Consider the following 24,920-nt stretch of genomic DNA (forward strand, 5'->3'; position numbering starts at 1 on the left):
ACAAGATAACATTGTCAGATACAGACCATGCTAATCCAAATAAATATGTAACAGATGTCTTATGTCAACATAAATAGAAATTACTATAGCCAGCCCACATTAATATCATTAGGACATGGAAACTAGGACCTAGAGAGCTCCCTCTCTGTCTGTTAGTTCTCTACTAGGTCCGCACAGCTTTTTAGGTTGTGTGATTGGTCTAATATCTGAGACCTATGATTGGTTATATACATGGTGGGTAGATATAAATTGAATTGTTTAGACATGTATTCTTATCCTGTCACTTGCTTGAGAAAGGGGTCTCCCCGAAACGTCGCATCAGTGTGACGGATTATCATGAATAAAAGAGCATAATACTTTATTGATGGTGCCGGCTACACTCTCTGACAATCACAGCATGGCATACAAAATACAACCACCTAAGAAATCTTTTTTTATATCCATAAAGCAAGTGACAGCAACAAAATTACAGCTGCAATATTAGTAATGGTATTCCTATGTTGCATGCAAGACCTGCCAATTTTTAGGATGAGGGTTCTCATAATAAAATAAATACGTTTCATATTAAAGGAAGAAAACAGCCCCATTTATATCAGTAAAGCAAGCATTTAAACTTACAGTGCATAGGAAATATTTACTTTATAAAACCCCTAGTCACGCCTCAGCAAGTGGTTGCCCAGGGCAACCCATCAGCTCAGGGCTTTGACTACAGAAATGTTTTCCCTTCCAGGACCTTTAGACATTCCCACACCATCTAGTGGCTGGAATCTGCTATGCATCCCTGTGAGCAGGTGAGCTCACTTCCTGCATTATGTTTTATAAGCACTTCCTGGTCTCAGGCCTAGTTGCCTGAGCATCAGGTTTCCTGAGTCCCTGTTCCCTGTGTTCCTGTGTCCTAAGAAACTTTCCCTTATGAACTCATATCCTGGCTTTGATCCTTGGCAACCCTTTGACTACCCGTTTGATTTACGTTCCTGTACCTCACCTGTTTCGGACTGATTTCCTGTTAACGGACTTCTGGCTTATCCCTGGCTACATCTACTGTCTGTTGTACCTCGCATCGGATTATCCAGTTGCACTCAGCAGTCACCTTCAGGCGCACCCAGCTGGACTCCAGGGCTGCGCCCATCCAGCCACACAGAGGATTTACGCATCCCAGGTACGTGACACCTCCACAGATTTCATACTAACAAACTATGAATTTGGCATACTATTAAAGACACTTTGTGTAGTATTTTTTGTTTCTTGCAATGTTCACAATTTTACATGTACTTTGTTATCTGTGTCTATAAAATTCTAAAAAATAATGTCATGCTTTTAGAAAATTACACAGTTGCCTTCTGATGATAGCCAGTTACCGTAACCAGAGTAAACATGTGGATGTATTTTAATAATATTAACAGTTATATAGCACCTTTTTTGCTTGAGTGCTGCTACCAGGGAGAGAGTCTTGCCCAAGGACTCCTTGCTGAATAGATAAGTGGCTGCAGCCAGGATTTGATTCTTTAACCGAGGGACAAAGATCTTATTTTCTGGGGAAAATTATGTTCCCCTCTAATTAATCCAAGATTTACTAGTTTGCCCATAATGACCATTGTTAGGTTTGGAGGACAAAGATTGAGGCTTGAGATAGAAAGAACACCATCCCAGCCATGAAGCATCAGGTTGGAGCATCCTGTTGTGGGGGTAATTTGCTACAGGACAGGAGTGCTTCACTTTAATGCAGCAACTGCGTGTCTTAGTCCAAATGCAGGGAGTTCCTGACTTGTGAACACCTGCCAATACTAACCTCCAACCCGCCGCAATGTCAGGGACTTCCTGTACTGTGCCCATGCAGAGGAGGACACGGGGGACGTACGAAAAAAACAGGGGGACACAAAGGGGAATAGAAGAGGACACAAGGGGGCATAGAAGAGGACACAAGGGGGCATAGAGGAGGAGACAAGGAGGACAGAGGAGGACACAGGAAGACACGAGAGGTACAAGGGGGCACAATCCACAAGATGCCCCTTCATCATGGATGCACCAGGTTTAGTATATATATATATTTTTTCCCCAGTTTTTGTCCTCTAAACCTAGGTACGTCTTATGGTCAGGAGCGTCTTATAGTCCGAAAACTACGGTACTTACCTTTGATCCTCCGCTGCTGGGGCTGCTCCTCCATCTGATCGAGGCTTGGCTCCTCTTCTGGCATGAGCGCAGCTGTGCTGCAGCAATGTGAGCATGGGCGTGCCTGCATAGTGACATGAAGCCACTCGTGCACACTTTAAGTTAAACAATTCAAAGACAACACTACCAAATATAAACAGTGATTGTAAACTTGTGACACACTGAAAATGTGAAACGTGTCAATAGAAAAGCCACTTAATCTGTGTAAATATTGTTGGAAAGAAATACTTTCGTTTATACCATCAAGATCTGCATCATCCTTAAAGTGTACTTGAACTGACATGACATGAGAAAACTAGGTACATATTATGCTGGATACACACGGTGCGTTCACGCACACGTTTTCCTGCTCGATTCCCGTCGATTCGTTTATTTCCAACATGTCCAATTTGGATTTCGATGGATCGTTAGGTCGATTCGCATTTAAAGTATTCCAAATCGACCTAACGATCCATCGAAATCCAAATCAGACATGTTGGAAATAAACGAATCGACGGGAATCGAGCAGGAAATCGAGTGCGCGAACACACCGTGTGTATCCAGCGTAAGAATCGTCCCTTTCTATTTTCCTGTAGTGCAAATGTTAACAAAAACTGTTTTTTATGCATATTAAGTATTTGAATTCAGCCCACTGTCTGAAAAGTTAAACAGAAGGCTAAACGCTTCAGGTTGGCTGAGAAAATCCTGTTAATAATGTTTTAGTGCTGAGAATTTCCCAAGGTCATTACTTTTTATATGTCATAAGTTTAATTTCAGCTCAGATTTTCTCAGATTTTCTTTAATAGTTCCCATTTATTAATATATTAAAGACCAAATATATACTGTACATACAACAAATATATATTAAAGGCCAAATACATCATTATACATCTGTATGCCAGGTAAGGCATATATTTTACCCATGGAGCATAGATATATAAATGACGTGAGGCAATAAAGAAAAAAGTGCTGAAATTAATTACGTATAATTTAACCATTTATGCCTCCAGGACGTAGTACCTACGTCCAGGAGGCCACGTGCGCGTCAGCGCGTGCACACGCGCTCCCGGCCCGCGGTTTGTTAGCCAGGCAATCAGTGAATCGGGCTATGGTGCCCGATCACTGATTCCTCTCCCCCGCTGAAAAAGCGACAGCTTCTCTCGGAAGCTTCGCTTTTTCTGGCTTCATGCGTCCCTCTAAGCGTATGTTACGCTTAGAGTGACGTCATGTAAACAAACTCATGGCTGCCATCTTGTGGCCAAAAAGTAAAACTACAACTAAATGTAAAAAAAAAAAATGCACATATATTTACCTCAAACAAATACTATTTACATCCCACCCTCCCAAAAATACCCAAATAAAATGTTTAATATATAAAAAAAAAACATTACAAGTAAAAAAAAAAACATGTAAATATTTACCTAAGGGTCTAAACTTTTTAAATATCAATGTAAAGATGAAATAGTTCTATTTTTTTTTTTACTTTTAAACTTGTAAATAGTGATGGATGCAAAACGGAAAAAATGCACCTTTATTTTCAAATTAAATATTGTCGCCATTCATTGTGATAGGGACATAATTTAAATAGTGTAATAACTGGGACAGATGGGAAAATACAATACGTGAGTTTTAATTATGAAGGCATGTATTATTTTAAAACTATAATGGCTGAAAACTGAGAAATAATGATTTTTTTCAGTTTTTTTCTTATTCTTCCTGTTAAAATGCATTTACAGTAAAGTGGCTCCTAGCAAAATGTACCCCCCAAAGAAAGCCTAATTGGTGGCGGAAAATACAAGATATAGATCAGTTCATTGTGATAAGTAGTGATAAAGTTATAGGCTAATGAATGGGAGGTGAACATTGCTCGGATGCGTAAAGTGAAAACGACTGAAGGCTGAACTGGTTAAATATATCCTAACTACAGCTAATGTCCAACCAGCTGCTTCTATCAGTCTGCATAAATGTTTTCAAAATGGCCAAAGAACACTTCATACATTTACATAACAAAAGACAGCCTGAAGTACTTTATATTTACAGCTGAGCAAGGCCCATTATTTTCACATGCATTCATTGTATGATCACAGCAAAGTATTACCTGTAAATGAATGGTGCCACCGTTGCAGTGTTTGGATGTGTGTATTGTTGCTGAGGAAGCTGCACAACTCCATTTCCAGAAAACTGTACAGCAGCACTGGAAGGGCACATTGGAGTCTGTGTGGTGGAAGCTGTGGTCACCTTCCCCTCAGTGGGTGTAGACACTTTGTCATTGCTGGGTTTCTGTGTGGAAACAGTTTGGCTGCCTTTGGTAGTCCTGCTTTTTTCAGGCTCTTTTACAGGTGCAGAAACCGGGGATGTGGTTTGCTTTGTTGCTGGCGTTTTTGATCCAGGTTTAGGAATTCCACTTGATAAAGGAATTAAGCTTTCCTTTTTAACTGCAGCAGATTTGTTTCCTTTGGGAATCAAGCTTGCAATTTTGGAGCTCTTTTTTGATCCTTCCAATGTCTGTTCCTTTTCTTCTTTAGCAGGCTTTTCAGTGTTTGATTTATTTTTATCCTTGCTCTTCTCCTCCTTTTCCTTTGGCTGAGGCAACCCCTTTTTATTGCTGAGTTTTGTGCTTCCAGCTTTTGGTGGAGTCAGTTTAGGGGATATTTTAGGGCTATTCAGTGCAGAATCAACTTCGTTTTCCTCACATTCTAACAAGAAGTCATCCTCAATAATAACTTCATTTGATGTTGAAGACTGAGATCTCAAACTAACCCTAGTATTGACCAGTTTAAATTTTTCAAGCATTGATTTTTGCCCAGAGGAGGTGCTTTTAATTCCTTCAGACAATGGAGGTTTTGCTCTGTCTGGGGAGGGTGTGGGAGAGGTGGCTGGGCTGGGTTGCTTAACAGACAATGTGGTAGACGTGGCACTGTGTTTAACATTCATGGATTTACTGCGCCAAGGCTTACTGGCACTTGGAGAAGGTATGGCAGAGACCACTTGCTGACCAGAGCTAGCGGGATATTGCACATTTCCATTCATGCCTGCAGATGGTTGAGGGCCTTTTGGTGATTCTGTGAAAGACAACATAAATCAGCAACACAGTGCTATCTGTGGAATAGTCATAAAATACAAATTTAAAACTTATGATGATCTAAAAAAAAGTGTAAATATTGTCATCACTATGATAAGTTTAAGTTCATGTTAACCTGTATACATTCATATTTCTGAAACAAATATACAAGGCTGAAGAGTAAAGGGTTTCAAGGGCAACCCTGGTTTCTTTCCTTTTCTTGTGTGGAATTTTTTTATTTATGTAAATTAAACAACTCTTACCATCAAAAGAAACCAAAGAACAAAGCCAGTTTTATAAACTCAAACTTTCCATCAGCAGAAAACATAGATCATTTAACTGAACAATTCAGTATCTGGCACTTTTGGTATCAATAAACCCTTATCCAAACAAATAATTGTGCATACAAATTCAAAGCCCAGTGATATAACGTAGCCTAGAGGTTTACATATCTAATGTATTATTTAGATCCAACTCTAATGCCTAATATTAGGTTGTACGGAGGACAGAACACTTTTATACTAATCCAAGGAATGAAAATCAAACCATGTGGTCCACACTATTCAGAATCAAAAGTTTTCTTTTTATGAATCATCTCTTTTGCCTCCATAATGCTAATTTCTTGAACCAGTCATTTATTTGGGATAGATAATCTCCTCTTAAACGAGAGCCCAAACTGATTGTCTTTCCATCTTGTTTTTTTGCAGCATAGTACAGAGTATGTTGTCTTGCCACTTAACTGTCACTCAGAGGGGCTCACAATCTAATCCCTACCATAGTCATATGTGTATGTATGTATCGTGTAGTGCATGTATCATAGTCTAGGGCCAATTTAGGGGGAAGCCAATTAACTTATTAGTATGTTTTGGGGATGTGGGAGGAAACTGGAGTGCCCAGAGGAAACCCACACAGACACGGGGAGAACATACAAACTCAGTGCAGGTAGCGCCCAGGCTGGGTTTCAAACCGGTGACCCAGCACTGCAAGGCAAGAGTGCTAACCATTACGCCACAATGCGTGAGTAACAAACCCTGCCGTGTTACTCTGAAATTCTCAAATCTAAAGATCTTTCCTAGTTTTCTCATCTACTAGTTACCTCAAGTAGCTTAATTATATCCATAAAGGGGCCCATACACATAACGATTTTCCCGCCGATATACAGCCGTTTCGACCACAGTGATCGAAACGGCTGTGAAATCGCCGTGCACACCGCTGACAGAACGATCGATTCCCGTCCGAAATCGATCGTTCCCGTCGACCCATCCGTGCGGAAGATTTTTCTCGGTCGCCAGCGGGTCGGGAGTGCGTCGTTAGCGGCGTTCGAATGCCCGACGACTGACGCAATACAGCAGTAATACATTACCTGCTCCAGCCGGAGCGAGTCCCCTGGTCTTCTTCTCCGCTTTGGGCTCCAGAGCTACACAGAACTTCCTGTCCTGGCAGGAAGTTTAAACAGTAGAGCGCCCTCTACGGTTTAAACTTCCCCTGGACAGGAAGTTCAGTAGCCGGAGCGTGGCGGGGCCGAAGCGGAGAAGAAGACCAGGGGACTCGCGCCGGCCGGAGCAGGTAATGTATGCGGGGGGGGGGGGGAGGGGGCATCAGCAGCAGCAGCTCCACAGATTGTGATCGGTTTCAGACTGAAATCGATTCACAATCTGTTTGCAGTAAAGGTGGCCATACGATACCTCTCTGATCAGATTCGATCAGAGAGGGATCTATCTGTTGGTCAAATCTGATGGCAAATCGACCAATGTATGGCCACCTTAATAGAGATGGCTCGAACCTCCGATTTTCGGTTCACGAACCGCGAATGCAGACTTCCGCAAAAGTAGTAATTATACCACCAACGAGCCAAAGGCCAGCTGCGACTGACTGACAGGGTTGTATATAAATTAATGCAAGTGGGCCACACAAAAAAAAATAGATCACAAGACCAAGATTAGCTCTCAAAAGAGCTGTTGAGGGGTGCTTTTTTAGCAATAAGAATCAGCAAGGAGCAAGCTAAGAAGCCTACAAGAGCCTAACTAAGCTTTCCCTATAACTCTCTCTGCACATCAGCTCTCCCTTCTCTAATTACTGCAGGCACACGAGTAAGTGAAAAGCCTGACACTGTCTGCCTTTTATAAGGAGGGGTGGGGCTCCAGGAGGAGGCTCCCCTGATTGGCTACAATGTGCCTGCTGACTGTGATGTAGAGGGTCATGATGCACTATGGGGGCGAACCGAACTTCCGGAAAAGTTCGCGGTTCTCCGCGAATGCAAACTACCGAAGTTCGCCGGCGAACCGTTTGGGCCATCTCTAATCCCTAAATGTTCTCAATAATCCATTTTTTCTGCAGTTTTTCCCCGTATACTGCCCAGTGATGTTAAATGCATGATTTAATGATCCAACTAATAAAAAGAGTTGCTAAATACATTTTTAAGTTCCAGAAAGTTTCATCACCCATAAGGCTTGTTTACACTAGGGGCATTTTCAGCCTTTTTTTCAAGCACAGGCGATTTTTAAAATCACCCACAAAACGCTTGTGCAATAATTCTCTATGAGAAGGTTCATATCAGCGGTGTGTGTTGTGTGTGCAGCAAAGCGGTACCTGTACCATTTTTGGGGCGTTTTTGCCTCAATGGAAGGTATAGGAAGATAGCAAACGCTCACAAAATCGCTTTCTGCAGCAATTGCGTTCGTGTTTTTAAGAATAAATACATTGTAATTATTTTCTGGGTCAAAGAGTTTCACATGTATAGAAAGGACCATAATAGAAAAAAATTCATACAGGATCTCTTAGATGCAAAAATATCAAACACTTTGACATGTAAAAGAAAGGAATAAAAGTCTCTGTTAGAGGTTCCTTGCAAATGCTTCCAATTCAGAATTTATAGCACAGAATTTATCGTAGACTTAATGCAATTTCAGGAAAAGGGAACGACACGCTCGTTTCGGGCACAAAAAAGGCCCTTCATCAGGCCAAGTTGCAGAAAGTACTGTCTGCTAATCCTGTGAGCAATGCATGGTTAGAACACCAAGACGGCAAGGAAGCATCTGAACCAACCAGATGCAAAACACACGATCCCAATGGCTGGCATAACCCTCATGTGGCAAGCTGCAAAGATGGAAGAGTTCACTTCCTGACTAGAGTCAGGGAGTGAATTACAAAACCACTCTGGAAAAGCGCTTAGAAAAGTGCTTTTACCTGAAATGCAGTGCACAGTGGAGCGCTGGGAGGGGGGAAAAAAGCGCACAAAAATGCAAAACGCTTACATTTTCGATTTTTGGTGTGAATGAGGCCATACACAGCTACTTCTGCAATTCTGATGAGATTAACTAAATACCCAGATGCTTATAAGCAGATTCTTATAAGCAAAGTTGGTGAATCAAATGCATTAGTATTTCATGTAAATTGAGTGCAGCTTGAAACTGGACCAATCAAACTCGACAGGCAGTTTTTTTCATTGGTCCAATTGGAAGCTGCATGCTATTCACCTGAAATCTTATATATAAAGCTTATAAACACTGGGTTATCTCTTCTATTTAGACTAGAGAAGTTACCTGTTAAATCAATACTGAAGTCACCCTAAAAAATGTTAGATACTGCCCTATAAACCTTCCCAATCCTCTCTCCATGTCCTCAGTTCATTGCTGTCCTTCTGTAAAAGTTATTCGGCCATCTATGCTTATGATTATCAGTTAGGGATGGTAAAATAGGATGCAAATAATGCAGAGTTGATGCAGGATTATGTAAAGGATGTATGCACATTGTAGGGGCCATCAGGGCCGGGTCCTGAATGGGAGGTATATTTCCTCATTATTTGGGCTGTGGTCACTTTAAGTCATATATGTATCTGGGTAGGAATCTGGGGATTATCTGGCAGTAATCCAGGCTGCTGTCTTGCTTTAGACTTTTCAGGCACGGAATCTGGAATAGGAGGGGAGGAATAGGGTGGGCTTTCCTGTTCCAGTTAGGTACATGCCTGGCTTTTGCTGCAGCAGAGTGAAACTCTGCAAATTTGTATAAAGAGAAGAAACAGGGGCATTGTGGGAGGAGGATTTGTGCATGGAGCAGGTGAGCTGCTGCCCTTGGAACAGTGGCGTAGGAATAGGCATAGCAGCTGCTATGGGGTCCGGACACCACTAGGGGGGCCCCTTCCCGACAGCAGGCAACTTTTTTTTTTTAATTATAAAAATTTCTTGAAGAAAACATCAACCACCTTCTCCAAACCACCCTTCCCTGATGTTCCTCACTAAAATCTTGAAGCAGCAGCAGGCAGGTGAGAGGGGACTATTTCCTCACCAGTCTGCTGCATATGAATACCTCCCTGGCCAGCTCGACAATTAATCTGTAGTTCAGCCAGGGTGGAAGAGCTGGTGGCGCTGTAGAGTTCCTAGCCATTACACAATCAGACATTATGCTGGCAAGTTTTCAAAACTTCCTCCTGTTGCCTCTTCATCTCTAATGCCTGCTGCTACAGTAAGTTCAGCTGACTATTTTGCCCCCAAAGCTTGCAGTGAAGGAACCCTCTATTCTTTATGGTGGTCAACTGGTCAGTCAGTGTTCTTATCAGTAGATCTCCCCACAAAAATGCTAAGAGCAAAGGAGCATGAATCTTCTAACCCACAACGGTACATTGTGAGCTGAGCCTGGTCAGATCTGTGTATATCGGTAGTGTTGTCTGTTAACTTCACACTGCTGATACAGGCTGCTCTGAGCGGGTCCAGTTCACACAGCGTACAGCTGCGGGTCAGGAGATATACACTCCTTTGCTCTATTGCTGTGGGGAGATCGTCCTACTGATAAGAACACTAATTCCCCTCCAATGAATAGGTAATTAGCATGCAGATTCTGGGGATGGAAGGAGGAGAGTATTGGACATTCTTCTGTCAGCTCGCCGTCATCCTTTGGCCTTTAATACCTAGTCACACTTCAGTTGAATGTGTCCACAGTCAGCACATCCGCTAATCACACTGGTAGCCTACTCTGATAGGTAGTCCAAATGAAGAAGTAGTTACTGGGTGAGGGGTTATGGCTGTTTAAATTTTTGACAGACATGCATGTGCATTTTGTGGAAAGGGAGACAGCAGGGTGTAGTATGTCTGTGTTTTTGTGTCATTCCCTCTCAGGTTATTAATTCCCCCTATTTAATATAATGAGTTAAAGGGTTAAAAGATACCTTAGCACAGGGATGCCAAACCGATCCTACAAGGGCCGAGGTCCTCACACATTTTTGACACAGCTCAAAATAATTGATGGGTCTGAATCAGGAAAGGCGTGGTCCATTAGGTAGAACACATTCCTCTCTTTCTCAGTCCATCCTAAACACTGGCATGAATCTGGCCCTCCAGGCCTGGAGTTCGACACCTGTGCCTTAGCACATTCAAAAATGTAATAATTGGGATCAGGCATGTGCAGTAAGCTCTCCCCATACCCACCGTACTCCCGTTCTCCTCGGCCCCCACCATTAATGTGTACCCACCCCCTGAACTTACTTCCTGGTGGGGATGGTTGCTGTGGACTGCACAAGTGCTGCCCAGCGACAGGCGTCCTTGATTGTGTGTTCACGGCCGGGATCGGCTATGTGGTTGTGCTGTGCTAGCCCTCGCCGAGCTGCACCTAGGGGGGAAGCTCTGGCCAAAAATATTGCTATGGGGCCCAGTGAGTTGTAGCTACGCCTCTGCCTTGGAAGTTTGTTTTTATGCACTGTGTAATAGCCAAGCCATACTGTGGATTGCTGGCTTGGTGTTTGGCCTGAAAACAAACTGAGTTATCTGCACTTTCCTAAGCTGATGTAAGCTGTTTGTTTTGTTTTAAATTTATGCTGAATAGAAGTGGTTTTGATTTGACTTTACAAATAAACTGACTTTTACTAAGAAGCTGCAAAATAATTTTGTATAGTCCTGCATCAACTAGAAATTATTTTTATCTCACTGCCCATCCTTACTGAGCACCCCAGCCCAACACATACAATTTACTCTTTTATGTTCCATCTACACGGAGCGATCCGGCAGCTTGATTAGCCGCCGGATCGACTCTTCCGCATCCCCGCGCATACCCGCCGCGTCCCCGCTCGTCTACGCGTGCGTCGGATTCGATAACCGCTCGTCCCCGCCGGTGCCGCTTATCTTCCGCTCAAAGCCCTGCTATTGTCCGCTCGCGGGGAACGAGCGGGGAATCGGCCGCAGCGAGATCGGACCTGTCGGATCTTATCAATCGAACCGCATCAGCGGCTCGATTGATAAGATACATCGGCACGTGTAGACCCAGGTTTAGTCTTGCTAAAGCCACAGCTTTAACCCAATCTCATTACAATCAATGATTCCCAAAAACCTCAGAGCAAATATTGGGTTAAAGTGGACCTGAACTCAGAATGTCTCCTCTGCTCTAAAAGATACTCTACAGCATAATAACCTTTAAACAAAAACATTTCTCTGTTACAGCTGATACAAATCCTAAAATAAGTCTGCACTGTTTCTACTTCCTGATTCATGGAAGCAGACATATTGTTAACATCCAGTGCTTTCAAATGAGCTTATCTGCCATCTCTGCCGTGACACAGAGGGGAGATCAAATTACAACTTGTGATTAGAGATGGCCCAAACTGTTCGCCAGCGAACAGTATTCTACAAACTTCTGCTGTTTGCATTCGCGGCATTCAGCTAACATTTGGCGTGTTCGACCTGCCTCCTAAACATCATCATTAAGCTAAACTTTGACCCCTTATCTCACAGTCAGCAGTCACATGGCAGCCAATCCGCTAGCACACCCTACTGGAATCCCCCACCCCCCCTATCAAAAAGCAGTTGCGGTGGCTATATTGGATGCATTCTCTGCTGGCTTCCAAATATTAGTGAGAGCAGGGCCAGGCTTGCTGCAGATAGGTAGGAAAAACATTAGCTAGGCCTGTGTTCTTGTTCCTCACTTACTTTGAAATCACACCGCTATTGTTGTTGCCTCATTACGTTGCATGCACAGAACCACTCCAGTGCATTATTATTTCACTGTATTCTGATAGTACTATTGCATTTCTCTGTGTGAGACACTCCAAAGCCCACTGACACCCAGAGCTGTGTGCACACTACTGCTGTTGCTACATAAACTTGCAGACACAGTACCACTCCTGTGCATTATTATTTCACTGTATTCTGATAGTACTATTGCCCCTGACTTTGCTTCAACTCCATCATTTTTGGTAGGACTTGTAACATGGATCCCCCGCTGGCATGCCACAGTCCAGGTGTTAGACCCCTTGAAACAACTTTTCCATCACTTTTGTGGCCAGAAACAGACTGTGTAGATATTAAAATTCACCTGCCCATTGAAGTCTATGGTGGATCGCCAGATTCACCTGTTTGCGAACATTTGCGGAAGTTCGTATTCGCGAACCCAAAATTTGACATCTCTACTTGTGATTAGACACACATTAAGGTGATTTAAACAGGCTAAACTTTCTAAATACATACAGGGTGCATTTTCTATGTTTTCCTTCTGTCGTGTGCAAGAGTTCAGGTCTACTTTAAAATGGACCTGAACTCTTGCACAGGACAGAAGGAAAACATAAAGAAATACAGCCTGTATGCATTTAGAGAGTTTAGCCTTTCTAATCCCCCTTCATCTGTGACTAATTACAACTAATTTGATCTCTCAGATGTGTCAGCTGACTGCCTTGGCAGAGCAGCTTATTTGTAAACATATGATGGCTTCCATGAAAGCAGAAAGTATACACACTGCAAATGTATAGCAGGATTTGTATTAGTTGTGACAAAGAAATGTTTTGCTTTCAAGGTTATTGTGCTTTTGCTTATCTTTTAGAGCAGAGTGGAAGTTCTAAGTTCAGGTCCGCTTTAAGTTTGTCTGCCTTAACTATTTGAAAAAAAATGGAGGACAGAATATGCGGCAGTATTGTCCACAGTGATCACTGAATTTCCTGCAAACTGCATCGTATGATTCTGTGACACCTATTTCAGTGTGTCAAAAGCCATTGTCTATGAATATAACCATGCCTCTAGTGCAACCACCTGAGGTTTTTCTTGTACCTATCACAGCAGTGTTGCTTTGCTGCCTGCATGCTCCCTCTTTGCAGGGACTCCTGCGGAGCCCACTAGTATGGATTGATATCTCACTGTTGTTGCTCTAATCAATACCCTTAACAAAATAATGGCATCTTGAAAGCAGTTTCCATGATCCCAGCTTTACTTTCTGATAAATGACTCCATAGGCATAGGGAAATGTGCCACAGCAATCTATTGTGTCTAATCACAAGGCTTGGATCAATTATATTCAGGAATTGCACACTATGATATTAATAACTTCTTTAAACACAAATGTTAATTCCTCTGCAATACAGGCAGTAATGTCAGCTTGTGCTATCTGCAAAGTGAGAGCTGCATTAGGCAGACACTGTCCCCATCTTGTGGCCATTTAGATAATTAATATTCAGTGGCAGGTAAGGAAGAACATAAGTGTGATTCCAAACCAGTAAATGTAACAGGTATGGATGTGACATCACTGCTGGGATACTTCTGAATTCAATGGACACTTTCTCAATATCTCAAGGGGGTTAAACTGCAATTCATAAAAGCTAAATAGAATAGGTATTTGCTAATAGCCTTTTATGAATTTGTGTGGCACAAATATTAATAGTCCTCTTTTCCTGTCTCAAACCCTAATATTAAAGGGAACCCGAGGCTAGAGAGATTTAGACGCTTCCATAATTATTTATTTTTAAACAATACTAGTTTCCTAGCAGTCCTCCTGATCCTGTGTCTCTAATACTTTTAGCCATAGACCTGAACAAGCATGCAGCAGATCAGGTACTCTGACTCAGCTGACTCAGGTTTTACTGGATTAGCCATATATGCGTGTTCCAGGGTTTTGACTTAGACACTACTTATGCCAGAAGATCAACAGGGCTGCCTGGCAACTGGCATTGCTTACAAGGACATAAATATGGCAGCCTCCATACCACTCTCACCTCGGGTGTCCTTTAAACAGAAAAGAGAGGTGGAAGTGGGGATGGGGGTGAGAGCGATGGGAAGGAGAGGGTAGAGAAAGAGAGGGAGAGACTGAAACAAAGGGGTTGTGCATACATTTAGATGTGTCTATGTACCGGTACATTCACCTATATGTCCAGTTAAACGTGTGTAAACCTAAATGGATGTTTGGCCTGATAATGTTCTCCTGGGTTTGAATTCCTTGTAGAGCCGAAAAGAAGAAGAGGTCCCCTACTTCCAAACAGGCTCTGTTCAGGGAGATTATTTGTAAGTTGAATTTGTTTGTAAGTTGAGTCATGTGTTAAAAATTGTGAATCACGTACAAATGATTTACTTTGGGACAAATCTGGATTTGTTTTTGGGTTTGTTTGTTGTTTTGAGTGTGCTTTTAAAGCGTTTTTAACTTTTTATAACATTTTACACCATACTGTAATGTTTAATAACAAAAACAGATTAACAGTATTGTATATTTTATACATAAGCACATCTTTGTTTGCATCTCTGAAACATTGTAATGAGAGTCGTTTGTAAGTAGGAGACAATCTGTACATTTATTTGCAACGTATTTTATATAAATGCATATACAAAGCTAGTAAGAAGGTTCTAGTGTTTGCAATTAAAAATACCTGGAGCACCAAGCCTAGACTTCCTGTTGCTGTTCCTTTACTTTTAGTGTGCTCTGCAGTAATATCAGTGTTGCCAGCTCATCCCTTTAAAGTGAACCAGAGAGGAAGCACCCTCATGTATTTTACCATATATATTAGTGGGAACATTAGAGAAAACACCTACCCTGCTCTCTGTTTCATTCTTCACTGCTCAGCCTGCTTGTTAACAGCCCTGATAAAATCCCCGACTGAGCATTCAGTCTGGCTTTGCTCAGGAATCATTATAGCTGAGTCATTATAGCAGAGCCAGAAGGGGGCAGTCTTGGGTTTGAAAAGACATCAGAGAAGACAGACTCAGCTATACAGATTCCTGAGCAAAGCCAGACTGAATGCTCAGTCAGGGATCTTATCAGGGCTGTTAAAAAGCAAGCTGAACAGTGAAGAATGAAACAGAGAGCAGGGTAGGTGTTTTCTCTAATGTCCCCACTGATATATAAGGTAAAATACATGAGGGTGCTTCATCTCTGGTTCACTTTAAATATGGACACATTTGAGTTATACAGGTTTTTTGGCTAGTGAAATGCAGTGTAGACACTGATTATATGTGAGCAGCCCCAGAACCTGCATAGCTTAGATATTTCAGTATTCAAAGGGATGATTTGGCAACCCTGAGCAATATAAGTGGGAGAATAAAGAGGGCATCAGCAGCCTCAATTGGAGCCACACCCCCAATTGACTGACAAGCTAGGTAATACCGGTCAGTGAATACAGATGTGTTTCACCAGAGGTTTCTTGTTATGCTACACCATTACTTTGGAATATTCAGTATGGTAAACACAGCATGAAATAACCAAAGCGCTTGATTATAAAGCAATAAATCATCACACTTTGTGATCATTTGTCCCATTGGCACTGTCATCAACTCCCGTCTAATTTTCCTAATGACAAAGTTTCTGTGCATAACGTTCTGATGATAGTTACTTCCTGACAAAACTTCATAAAAAGTATTTGCTGACTCTGACCTGCTGTGCCATGTTATTTCCAGTAGTAACTTTCAGCTGCCAATACTACGGCTTCAGGAATGTTTTCACAAAACATTTCATTTTTAATTTTGGATCAGGAGTGAAAAGGAAGGGGGAGATTTCATATCTTAAGCCAAAGTTGCATTCCATACACATACAAAAAAAGGGCAATTTCTGAGCAAAAAATAACAATAATAGAAACATTGAAGCCAGACACAGAGCGGAATAATAAGACAGCAGCATGCATAATGTTTTCACAGGTTTGCTTTTCTTCACAGGATTTGGACAGTCTCCCTTTAAATCTGTGGAAAGGCATATTGTATATCGGATCAGTTTAGAAACACAAGCAACTGCTAAGGGAGAGAGATACTGAGCCAACAGCTGTATATCCCAGAAACCTCGAAAGAACATCTCTGAGAGAAGAGTGACAGCAGACAGAATGAATCCCAGCATATCTAACACAAGAAAAACTTCTTGACACGCTATAATTAATTATGCAGTTGTCTAACGAACGCTTACCTTTTTCATTGCCATTTGCATAATGAGGTGGTTTATTTTTGTCAATGCTGTTAAAGCTCTGACTTCTTCGATTTATATTAGCTGTTCCCTGAACCTTGGTACTGCTGCCTGCAGCTGGCACCCTGGAAGGTCCTGGAAGTCTACGGCCAAACACAAGAATGATGTTATTGCCCAAGAAAAACAGACTGAGCAGGGCACAGTTGCCAAGCATTTCATGGTACTGACAGTGTTGTATTTAATCTTTCTCTCAAACGGACAAAAACGTTACTGTGCATGGCACAACACAAACCTGTCAAAGCTAAATGGCACAGTTAAATGACTTAAGAAGAACTGAATGTTAATTAGGCACAAAAATAAATCAATTAATAAAAACATTGGAGTACTTGGGGAGGTGAGAGTGGAAACGCAGCTCTTGATCAATGAAAGATCTCACCCCTTTTACTGTATAAGTATTCTGCAAAATGGCTACCACATGATCATGTGAACGCGTACAGAAATGTTTTAGTCCATAGTGCAAAGGTATCTTAGTTTTGAACAAATGTCACTGGTACTGACCTAACATCAAAGGAAAACAGTCAGTGATTGCCTTGGAAAATCCATTTTAAGTGAGCAAAAAGGAGATTGACTGAATGGCCATTTTTACTATCTTCATAGTTAAAAAGTTGTGTCATATAAAGTTTTCAGCTCCAGGTTTTTAATATTCTCTGAGAAGTCTGTGTAGCCTTTTCTGCATCAAAGGTTCTGAGTCTTAAGGTATCCATACATTACTCAATTCTCCATTGAGTGATTAAGTGTTCAACTTTATTGGGCAATCACCAACAGTGTGGTCGATGTAAAGTCAATCGACATCTACTGAGGTATCTCAGTTGTCTCCAACAGACTGATTGACAGCAAAACTCATAAAGGAATGGATAGGTTCACGCTTGATAGGGGGCTTTAGATGATAAAATGTGTGCTCTGCTTCATAAAACTTTACTATATTAGTGGGCTTAGTGGACTTAGTGGACTTCTAGATAGCTCAGGTTACTGCTGATCAAAAGCACCCATAATTCCATTTAAGGAACAGGTAGGTAACCGCTATACTGTTCCTAGTTACTGTATGGCAGGATATGAATCATCTGTCAGGGTCCATGAATCATGGATAACCACTATATATGGTCTATTGCTTCTCTCTATATGTAAAACTGTAATATATTCCCTGAGGAGGATACTCATTGGTCTGTTAAGGGACCAATGGAGAGCCCCAGAGGCACATTTAAAGATACTTTGCCGGGGCTTGCTATACTTAAGTATATTATTGCTTCATTGTATAAGCCAACACAAGAATATCATTGTAATATTGTTGACCTATGCAATAAAGCAATAAACGTCCTATAAACTTACAAACTAGTGTGCTAACTAACCTTGGGCTTGCAGGATCTTAGTCTCTGGCAGGCTCCCTCAGCTTATTTTCAGTGATAGGAAGAAAAGTGTAGATAAGTCAAGTTCCGCCCACATAACATTAATGTCACCTAAAGCAATACTTCATGATCACTTTGGGTAACAGTTTACTTGTGATCGATGTACAGTTTGGTTGTTTAATTTTGCAAAGCAGCCCATTCTGCATTGTGGAGAGGCAAAAGTAAGCAGTGCCAACAATAACAGCCAGATTTCCCAGAAGGGGTAAGGTGCTAGTTTGTGGTTGTGCTGTACTTGTGTTAGATTGACAACTGAAATAAACAACTTTTTTGTGATAAAAATCTAGTGTATGTACGCTGCACCTCTTGCTCAGTAACTACTTATCAACAGTACTGTCAGTGTTAGTGTTAGACATAGGTATGGGGGAGGTTTGTGTTACATGTAGGTGTGGGGTAGGTTAGTGTAAGGCGTAGATAAGGGGGAGGTTAGTGTTACATTACATGTAGATAAGGGGGAGGTTTGTGTTAGGCGTAGAGAAGGAGGAGGTTAGTGTTACATGTAGGTATGGGGTTGGTTGGTGTTAGGCGTAGAGAAGGGGGAGGTTAGTGTTACTTGTAGGTATGAGGTAGGTTGGTGTTAGGCATAAGTATGGGGGAGGTTAGCGTTACATGTAGGTATGAGGTAGGTTGGTGTTAGGCGTAGATAACGGGGAGGTTAGTGTTACATGTAGGTAAGAGGTAGCTTAGTGTTAGGTGTAGGTATGAGGTAGGTTGGTGTTAGGTGTAGAGAAGGGGGAGGTTAGTTTTACGTGTAGGTATGGGGCAGGTTGGTGTTAGGCATAAGTATGGGGGAGGTTAGTGTTACATGTAGGTATGAGGTAGCTTAGTGTTAGGTGTAGGTATGAGGTAGGTTGGTGTTAGGCGTAGAGAAGGGGGAGGTTAGTGTTACATGTAGGTATGAGGCAGGTTGGTGTTAGGCATAAGTATGGGGGAGGTTAGCGTTACATGTAGGTATGAGGTAGGTTGGTGTTAGGCGTAGATAAGGGGGAGGTTAGTGTTACATGTAGGTAAGAGGTAGCTTAGTGTTAGGTGTAGGTATGAGGTAGGTTGATGTTAGGTGCAGAGAAGGGGGAGGTTAGTTTTACGTGTAGGTATGGGTCAGGTTGGTGTTAGGCGTAGAGAAGGGGGAGGTTAGTGTTACATGTAGGTATGAGGTAAGTTGGCGTTAGGCTTAGATAAGGGGGAGGTTAGTGTTACATGTAGGTATGAGGTAGCTTAGTGTTAGGTGTAGGGAAGGGGGAGGTTAGCGTTAGGTGTAGGTATGAGGTAGGTTGGTGTTAGGTGTACATAAGGGGGAGGTTAGTGTGAGGACAGAATAAGATAGGGGGAGGTTCGTTTTACGTGTAGGTATGGGGCAGGTTGGTGTTAGGCATAGAGAAGGGAGAGGTTAGTGTTACGTGTAGGTATGGGGTAAGTTGGTGTTAGGTGTACATAAGGGGGAGGTTAGTGTGAGGACAGAATAAGATAAGGATAAAATAAAGCAATAGTAGAATATCAGTGACATTACCAATATTCTACTTTTGGCAACATTCCACACCCAATTTAACTTGCAACAATTATAAATGTATGCCAAGCAAAGTGCAGTGTGATATACAAGATGTATAGAAAATATTGAATTACTTAACTTATGGAGCAATACAACTATAGTTTCTTTCTGGCAGTATATATATTAATGTACTCTACATTTCCAAACAAATCAGGTACAATAGCAAGGGCAGCAGTTATAGTTAAAAACTCCAAAGTATTTTCTATGGTTAGGATAAATATAATGACTATCAATGCATATATCATATAAAGCAATAGTAGAATATCAGTGACATTACCAATATTCTACTTTTGGCAACATTCCACACCCAATTTAACTTGCAACAATTATAAATGTATGCCAAGCAAAGTGCAGTGTGATATACAAGATGTATAGAAAATATTGAATTACTTAACTTATGGAGCAATACAACTATAGTTTCTTTCTAGCAGTATATATATTAATGTACTCTACATTTCCAAACAAATCAGGTACAATAGCAAGGGCAGCAGTTATAGTTAAAAACTCCAAAGTATTTTCTATGGTTAGGATAAATATAATGACTATCAATGCATATATCATATAATGCAAGTAACTTTATCCATTATGTCATGCTGCTTCAAAAACAGGTCTACAGAAAAGATTTCCATACTATGGTATTTAATATCATGAACTCAGCAGTTTAAATGCAGATGTAATCAGAGACATGTACGCTTTTGGAAATCTACCTAAATGGCAGCACTGAAGCTTATGTAATATGTGCTGCGGATCAAATCTGACCAGCTGAGCTACCTATCCCCTGAGCATAGTATTATCTAAGTATCCCTCTTTTCACGGAAAGCAAGCCAAAAATGAACAACATCTCAACCACAAGGTTTCACTTCCCTGCAATAGCCTTGACCTACACCAACACTTTATAACAGACCACAAATTAAAGAGTTGTTAGATCAGTGACATCACTTGCCAAAGCATTGTGGGAAAGTTCTGCTGTAATGGAAAACCCCAGTAAATGTTTAACTAGGAACAAATTATCATTACAAATGGAGCAGTTTAACAGCAAAGCATACTTATAGTATGCATCTCTCAACACAAGTCCCAAAAAAGCATAATTAAGAGTATAATTATTTCAATGTTACTGTAAAAAAAGAAAAAGGCTTATTTATATTCTACACTGAGTTAGAGAGCACAATTACTGTAAAGTATAAAATACTTTAAACTTAAAGCAACCTACCTATGAGACTGTAGAGATTTTAAAAAGTAAATAAAAATCAAGATTCAATTAAAACAAAATATGAAAAAAAGAAAATGAAAAGCTTAGAATACAGTTAAAAATTAGATAATTAATGCTAATGGATCCCAAGGCTGCTTTTTGCTACTTATCAAATTAGCATGACTGTGTGTGTTGACTAAAAATAGATAAAAGTACAATAACCTGTTCATGCCAGGGGTGTATGCACAAATCATGGAGCCCATTACTCACACACTGTTACTTGCCTCCTCTTGACCCTCACAGCCTGGGGGCCCATCCAAGGGTCATATACCAGGTGGGGCCATAATGATCTTCTCAACCTTAACACGTGTAGCTACAAAACACCTGATCTGAAGGATAGGCCCCTGTATTGGAGGAAGGGAAGGTTAGTATCTGGCCCCACAGCACTGTGTTCCCCATAGCTGCTCTCCTTATAACTATGTCAGTAAAAAACACACCACTTCACCTCACTCCACTCAGCTGGAGGTGCTGGGATGCTGAATTGCTGAAAGACACGATAGTATACACAAGGTCCGCACACTCCAAAGTTGTAAAAGTCCATGGACACTTATTAGCAGATCACAGGTACAGCATAGCAGTGGCTGACATGTTTTGGACTTAAGTGTCCTTACTCATAGCCTTGAATGAAGGAAGGGAAGCTTAGTATCTGGCCCCACAGCTCGGTGTTCCCCATGTCTGCTCCCCTATAAATAAGTCCCTGCTTCCTGTCTCCATGCAATAAATTAAACTTTTACATAGTTACATAGTTATTTTGGTTGAAAAAAGACATACGTCCATCGAGTTCAACCAGTATAAAGTACAACACCAGCCTGCTCCCTCACATATCCCTGTTGATCCAGAGGAAGGCGAAAAAACCCTTACAAGGCATGGTCCAATTTGCCCCTAAAGGGAAAAATTTCTTCCCGACTCCAGATGGCAATCAGATAAAATCCCTGGATCAACATCATTAGGCATAACCTAGTAATTGTAGCCATGGATGTCTTTCAACGCAAGGAAAGCATCTAAGCCCCCTTTAAATGCAGGTAGAGAGTTTGCAATAACAACTGCCTGTGGCAATGCATTCCACATCTTAATCACTCTTACTGTAAAGAACCCTTTCCTAAATAAATGGCTAAAATGTTTTTCCTTCATGCGCAGATCATGTCCTCTAGTCCTTTGAGAAGGCCTAGGGACAAAAAGCTCATCCGCCAAGCTATTATATTTAGTTATGTGAGTTTACTCACCTTGTTTTTTCAGCTGCATGTATATGTGTAGCTGCCTCCACACTGCAGCTCACAGTGATCAGAGAACCATCAGTATGGTTATATGCCACACACCCTGCCCCTTCCCCACGATCACCGCAGTATGCTTATCACTGTGATTAAATAGAAAAGAATGTTTTTCTTAGCCAGACTTCCACATGTTGTTTAGATTCATGGTGAGCATGGCAGGAAAGGGTTAAAGATAAATTCCGCAAAATGCAAATAAATGGCTCCCTAATTTGTTCAACTGTAGACGTGTAGCTGACGTGACTTGCCAAAAATTCCATTCTTGTCTCATCCATCCAAAACACAGTCTCCCAGAAGCATTGCAACACGTCAGTATACATTTTAGCAGATTCCAGTCTAGCTTTTTTATGTTTTTCTTCCAATAGTGGAGTCCTCCTGGGTCTTGTCCATTGAGCCCCATGTCAGTCAAAAAGTGACGGATGGTGTGATCATGCACTGACTGACTTTTACTTTGCAGGTGAAGCTCTTTGCAAGTTGTTCTTCGCTTTCTGTCAACCATTTTCACTATCCTTCTGCCTATACTTGGGTCACTTTTCCTCTTGTGGTCATATCAAAGGAGGGCAGAGACAGTGCTGTGAAACTTAAAGGGAACTTGAAGTGAGGAAAACATGTAGGCTGTCATATTCATTCCCTTATAATCAATGCCAGTTGCCTGGCTGTTATGCTGAGGTTTTCACTTTAGTTAAGTCATACACAACCAGTGGAGTCAAAGCATATGAGCTGCATGCACATTCTGACTTAAAGTATAAGAGACAGAGAAATTGTATTTGTTTATGAAGAGAATGAAGATGGCAGTCCCTCATTAGGGATGGTCAATGAGATGCCAATAATTTTGAGTTGATACGGCATTATGCTAATGTTGTATGCATATAAATGCAGTTTGAAGATGAACCAATCAAATCCTGCTGAGGTGAAATTCCATGGGTCAATTTCCAAGCTGCATATATTTGCATACAAAACTTGCATAATCCTGCTCCAACTCTAAATTATCTGCATCTCATTGACCAGCCCAACTCCTTACTTCAGATTCCCTTTAAGATTATTATTTTGAACTAGTGTCACACAAACCAACAGTCGCTCAGAAGATTTTATAGACTTTCTCTTTAATATCTGTGTCTAAAATTTATTTCTGATCTAAGACAACTCTTTTCTCTGCTTTCTCTGGTCCATGTTCAGCACAAGACACAAATGAAAACAGCATGTGACACAAATGATAAAAGCAGAGTGACTACTTAGTGCTCTTTTTTTAAACTTGCTTTGCTTATTGACATGCCAAGAGCATCTAAGTATGCATTGGGACAGTTCTTGGGCGTTTAATCCCCTGACCTCTCTATTTCAATAAGCTGTAAAGGAACCCAATAACAGTACAATCGTGATGGTACAATCTTACCACTTCTATGTAGTAGGAGGGACTTCCTAAATCATGAATTAAAAATATATTCACTTATTTTACACTTCTACTACATAGATTTGGCAATATTGTACAATCAAAATTGTATATTTGATGGACACTTGAAGAGTAACAACCTATGTTCTGTAGGAAAAATCTGTCCTTACACTGTGTGTTCAGTCACTATTTAATCATGTCCGACTCTTTGCAACCCCATGGACCACAGCACGCCAGGCCCCTCTATTCTACTGCCTCTCGAAGCTTTTCTAAGTTCATGTTTGTTGCTTTAATTATACTATATATCTATCTCATTTTCTGCCATCACCTCCACTTTTTGCCCTTGATCTTTCCCAACATTAAGGTCTTTTCCAATGAGTCCTGCCTTCTCATTGTGCGTGTTGGCTGGCTGTCCATAGGTGGCGATACATGCTGCCGGACACTGCCACCAGCTGTTTCTGATGAGATGAGGTGTTCTGTGTTAAATAGTCAACCACGTCCTGACAATCTTGGGAGTTGATGGGATGTTCCTTCTTCTGAGCACTGTACTTTGGTCCAGGGCCGCACGAAATCACATCACCACGACCTCGCACAGACCTGCCAGGTGGCCTTCCTCTAGGTCTGCCTCTACCTCTGCCTCTACCTGTTTTGTCAGTTTTGTCCATATTGGGGGGGATGAAGTGAAAGGTATGCACTGACTTGACAGGTGCAGTTAACAGGTATGCATAGAGTGGTATATCACACTGCGTGCACTCACGTAGGTATGTGGGTGCACTGAACACAACAGGTAGGTATATGCAGTGATGAGGTTGGTGCACTGAATATAACAGGTAGGTATATGCAGTGATGAGGTGGGTGCACTGAACACAACAGGTAGGTATATGCAGTGATGAGGTGGGTGCACTGAACACAACAGGTAGGTATATGCAATGATGTGTATTACAATGTGCACCTGTCACACACAGACAAGTAGCGGACGGGCACAATGACACTGCGTGCGCTCAACTCACGTGGGTAGGTGGGTGCACTGTGAACAACAGGTAGGTAGGTGTATGCAGTAATGGGTATTACAATGTGCACCTGTCACACACAGACAGGTAGCGGGCAGGCACAGTGACACTGCATGCGCTCATGTAGGTGGGTGGGTGCACAGTGAACAACAGGTAGGTATATGCAGTGATGGGTAATGTGCACCTGTCACACACACAGGTAGTCACTGAATGTGCTGGGTCTGGCAGTGGCACACACAGTATGAATTATCAAGGCTGTCTATGCAACACAAGTGTCAGTGGGACACACAGAAAAAAAAAGAGATCACAAGAACAAGATTAGCTCTCAAAAGAGCTGTTGTGGGGTGCTGTTTTAGCAATAATAATCAGCAAGGAGCACGCTAAGAAGCCTACAAGAGCATAACTAATATTTCCCTGTGAGAGAGTCTGCAGCAGCTGTCCCTTCTCTATTTACTGCAGGCACACGAGTGAGTAAAATGGCTGGCGATGTCTGCCTTTTATAAGGGGGGGGGGAGTGGCTCCAGGAGGGCGTGTAGCCTGATTGGCTACAATATGCCTGCTGACTGTGATGTAGAGGGTCAAAGTTGACCCTAATGGTGAACTATGGAGGCAATTCGAAGTTCCGGTAAAGTTCGCGGTTCTCCGCGATCGCGAACCCCCGGAAGTTCGC

General features: G+C 41.7%; 1 protein-coding gene and 1 long non-coding RNA gene across 12 annotated transcripts in view; one reads left to right on the forward strand and one right to left on the reverse strand.

The window, feature by feature from the left end:
• NAV3 (neuron navigator 3) overlaps positions 1–24,920 on the reverse strand; it is an 805,693-nt gene that overhangs the window by 214,774 nt on the left and 565,999 nt on the right. For all 11 annotated transcript variants that reach the window (XM_068276636.1, XM_068276638.1, XM_068276633.1 and 8 more), the window contains 2 exons: positions 16,334–16,473; positions 4,247–5,210 (listed from right to left, as the gene is read on the reverse strand). In XM_068276636.1, the coding sequence (XP_068132737.1) occupies positions 4,247–5,210; positions 16,334–16,473 (1,104 nt within the window). The remainder of the gene's footprint in view (positions 1–4,246; positions 5,211–16,333; positions 16,474–24,920) is intronic.
• On the forward strand, positions 843–16,616 carry LOC137563748 (uncharacterized). Its single transcript, XR_011030425.1, has 3 exons — positions 843–1,159; positions 14,396–14,454; positions 16,093–16,616. It is a non-coding gene; the product is annotated as an uncharacterized lncRNA (long non-coding RNA).

Source organism: Hyperolius riggenbachi, chromosome 3 (assembly GCF_040937935.1).
Source record: "Hyperolius riggenbachi isolate aHypRig1 chromosome 3, aHypRig1.pri, whole genome shotgun sequence".
In the NCBI taxonomy this organism is placed as follows: Eukaryota; Metazoa; Chordata; class Amphibia; order Anura; family Hyperoliidae; genus Hyperolius; species Hyperolius riggenbachi.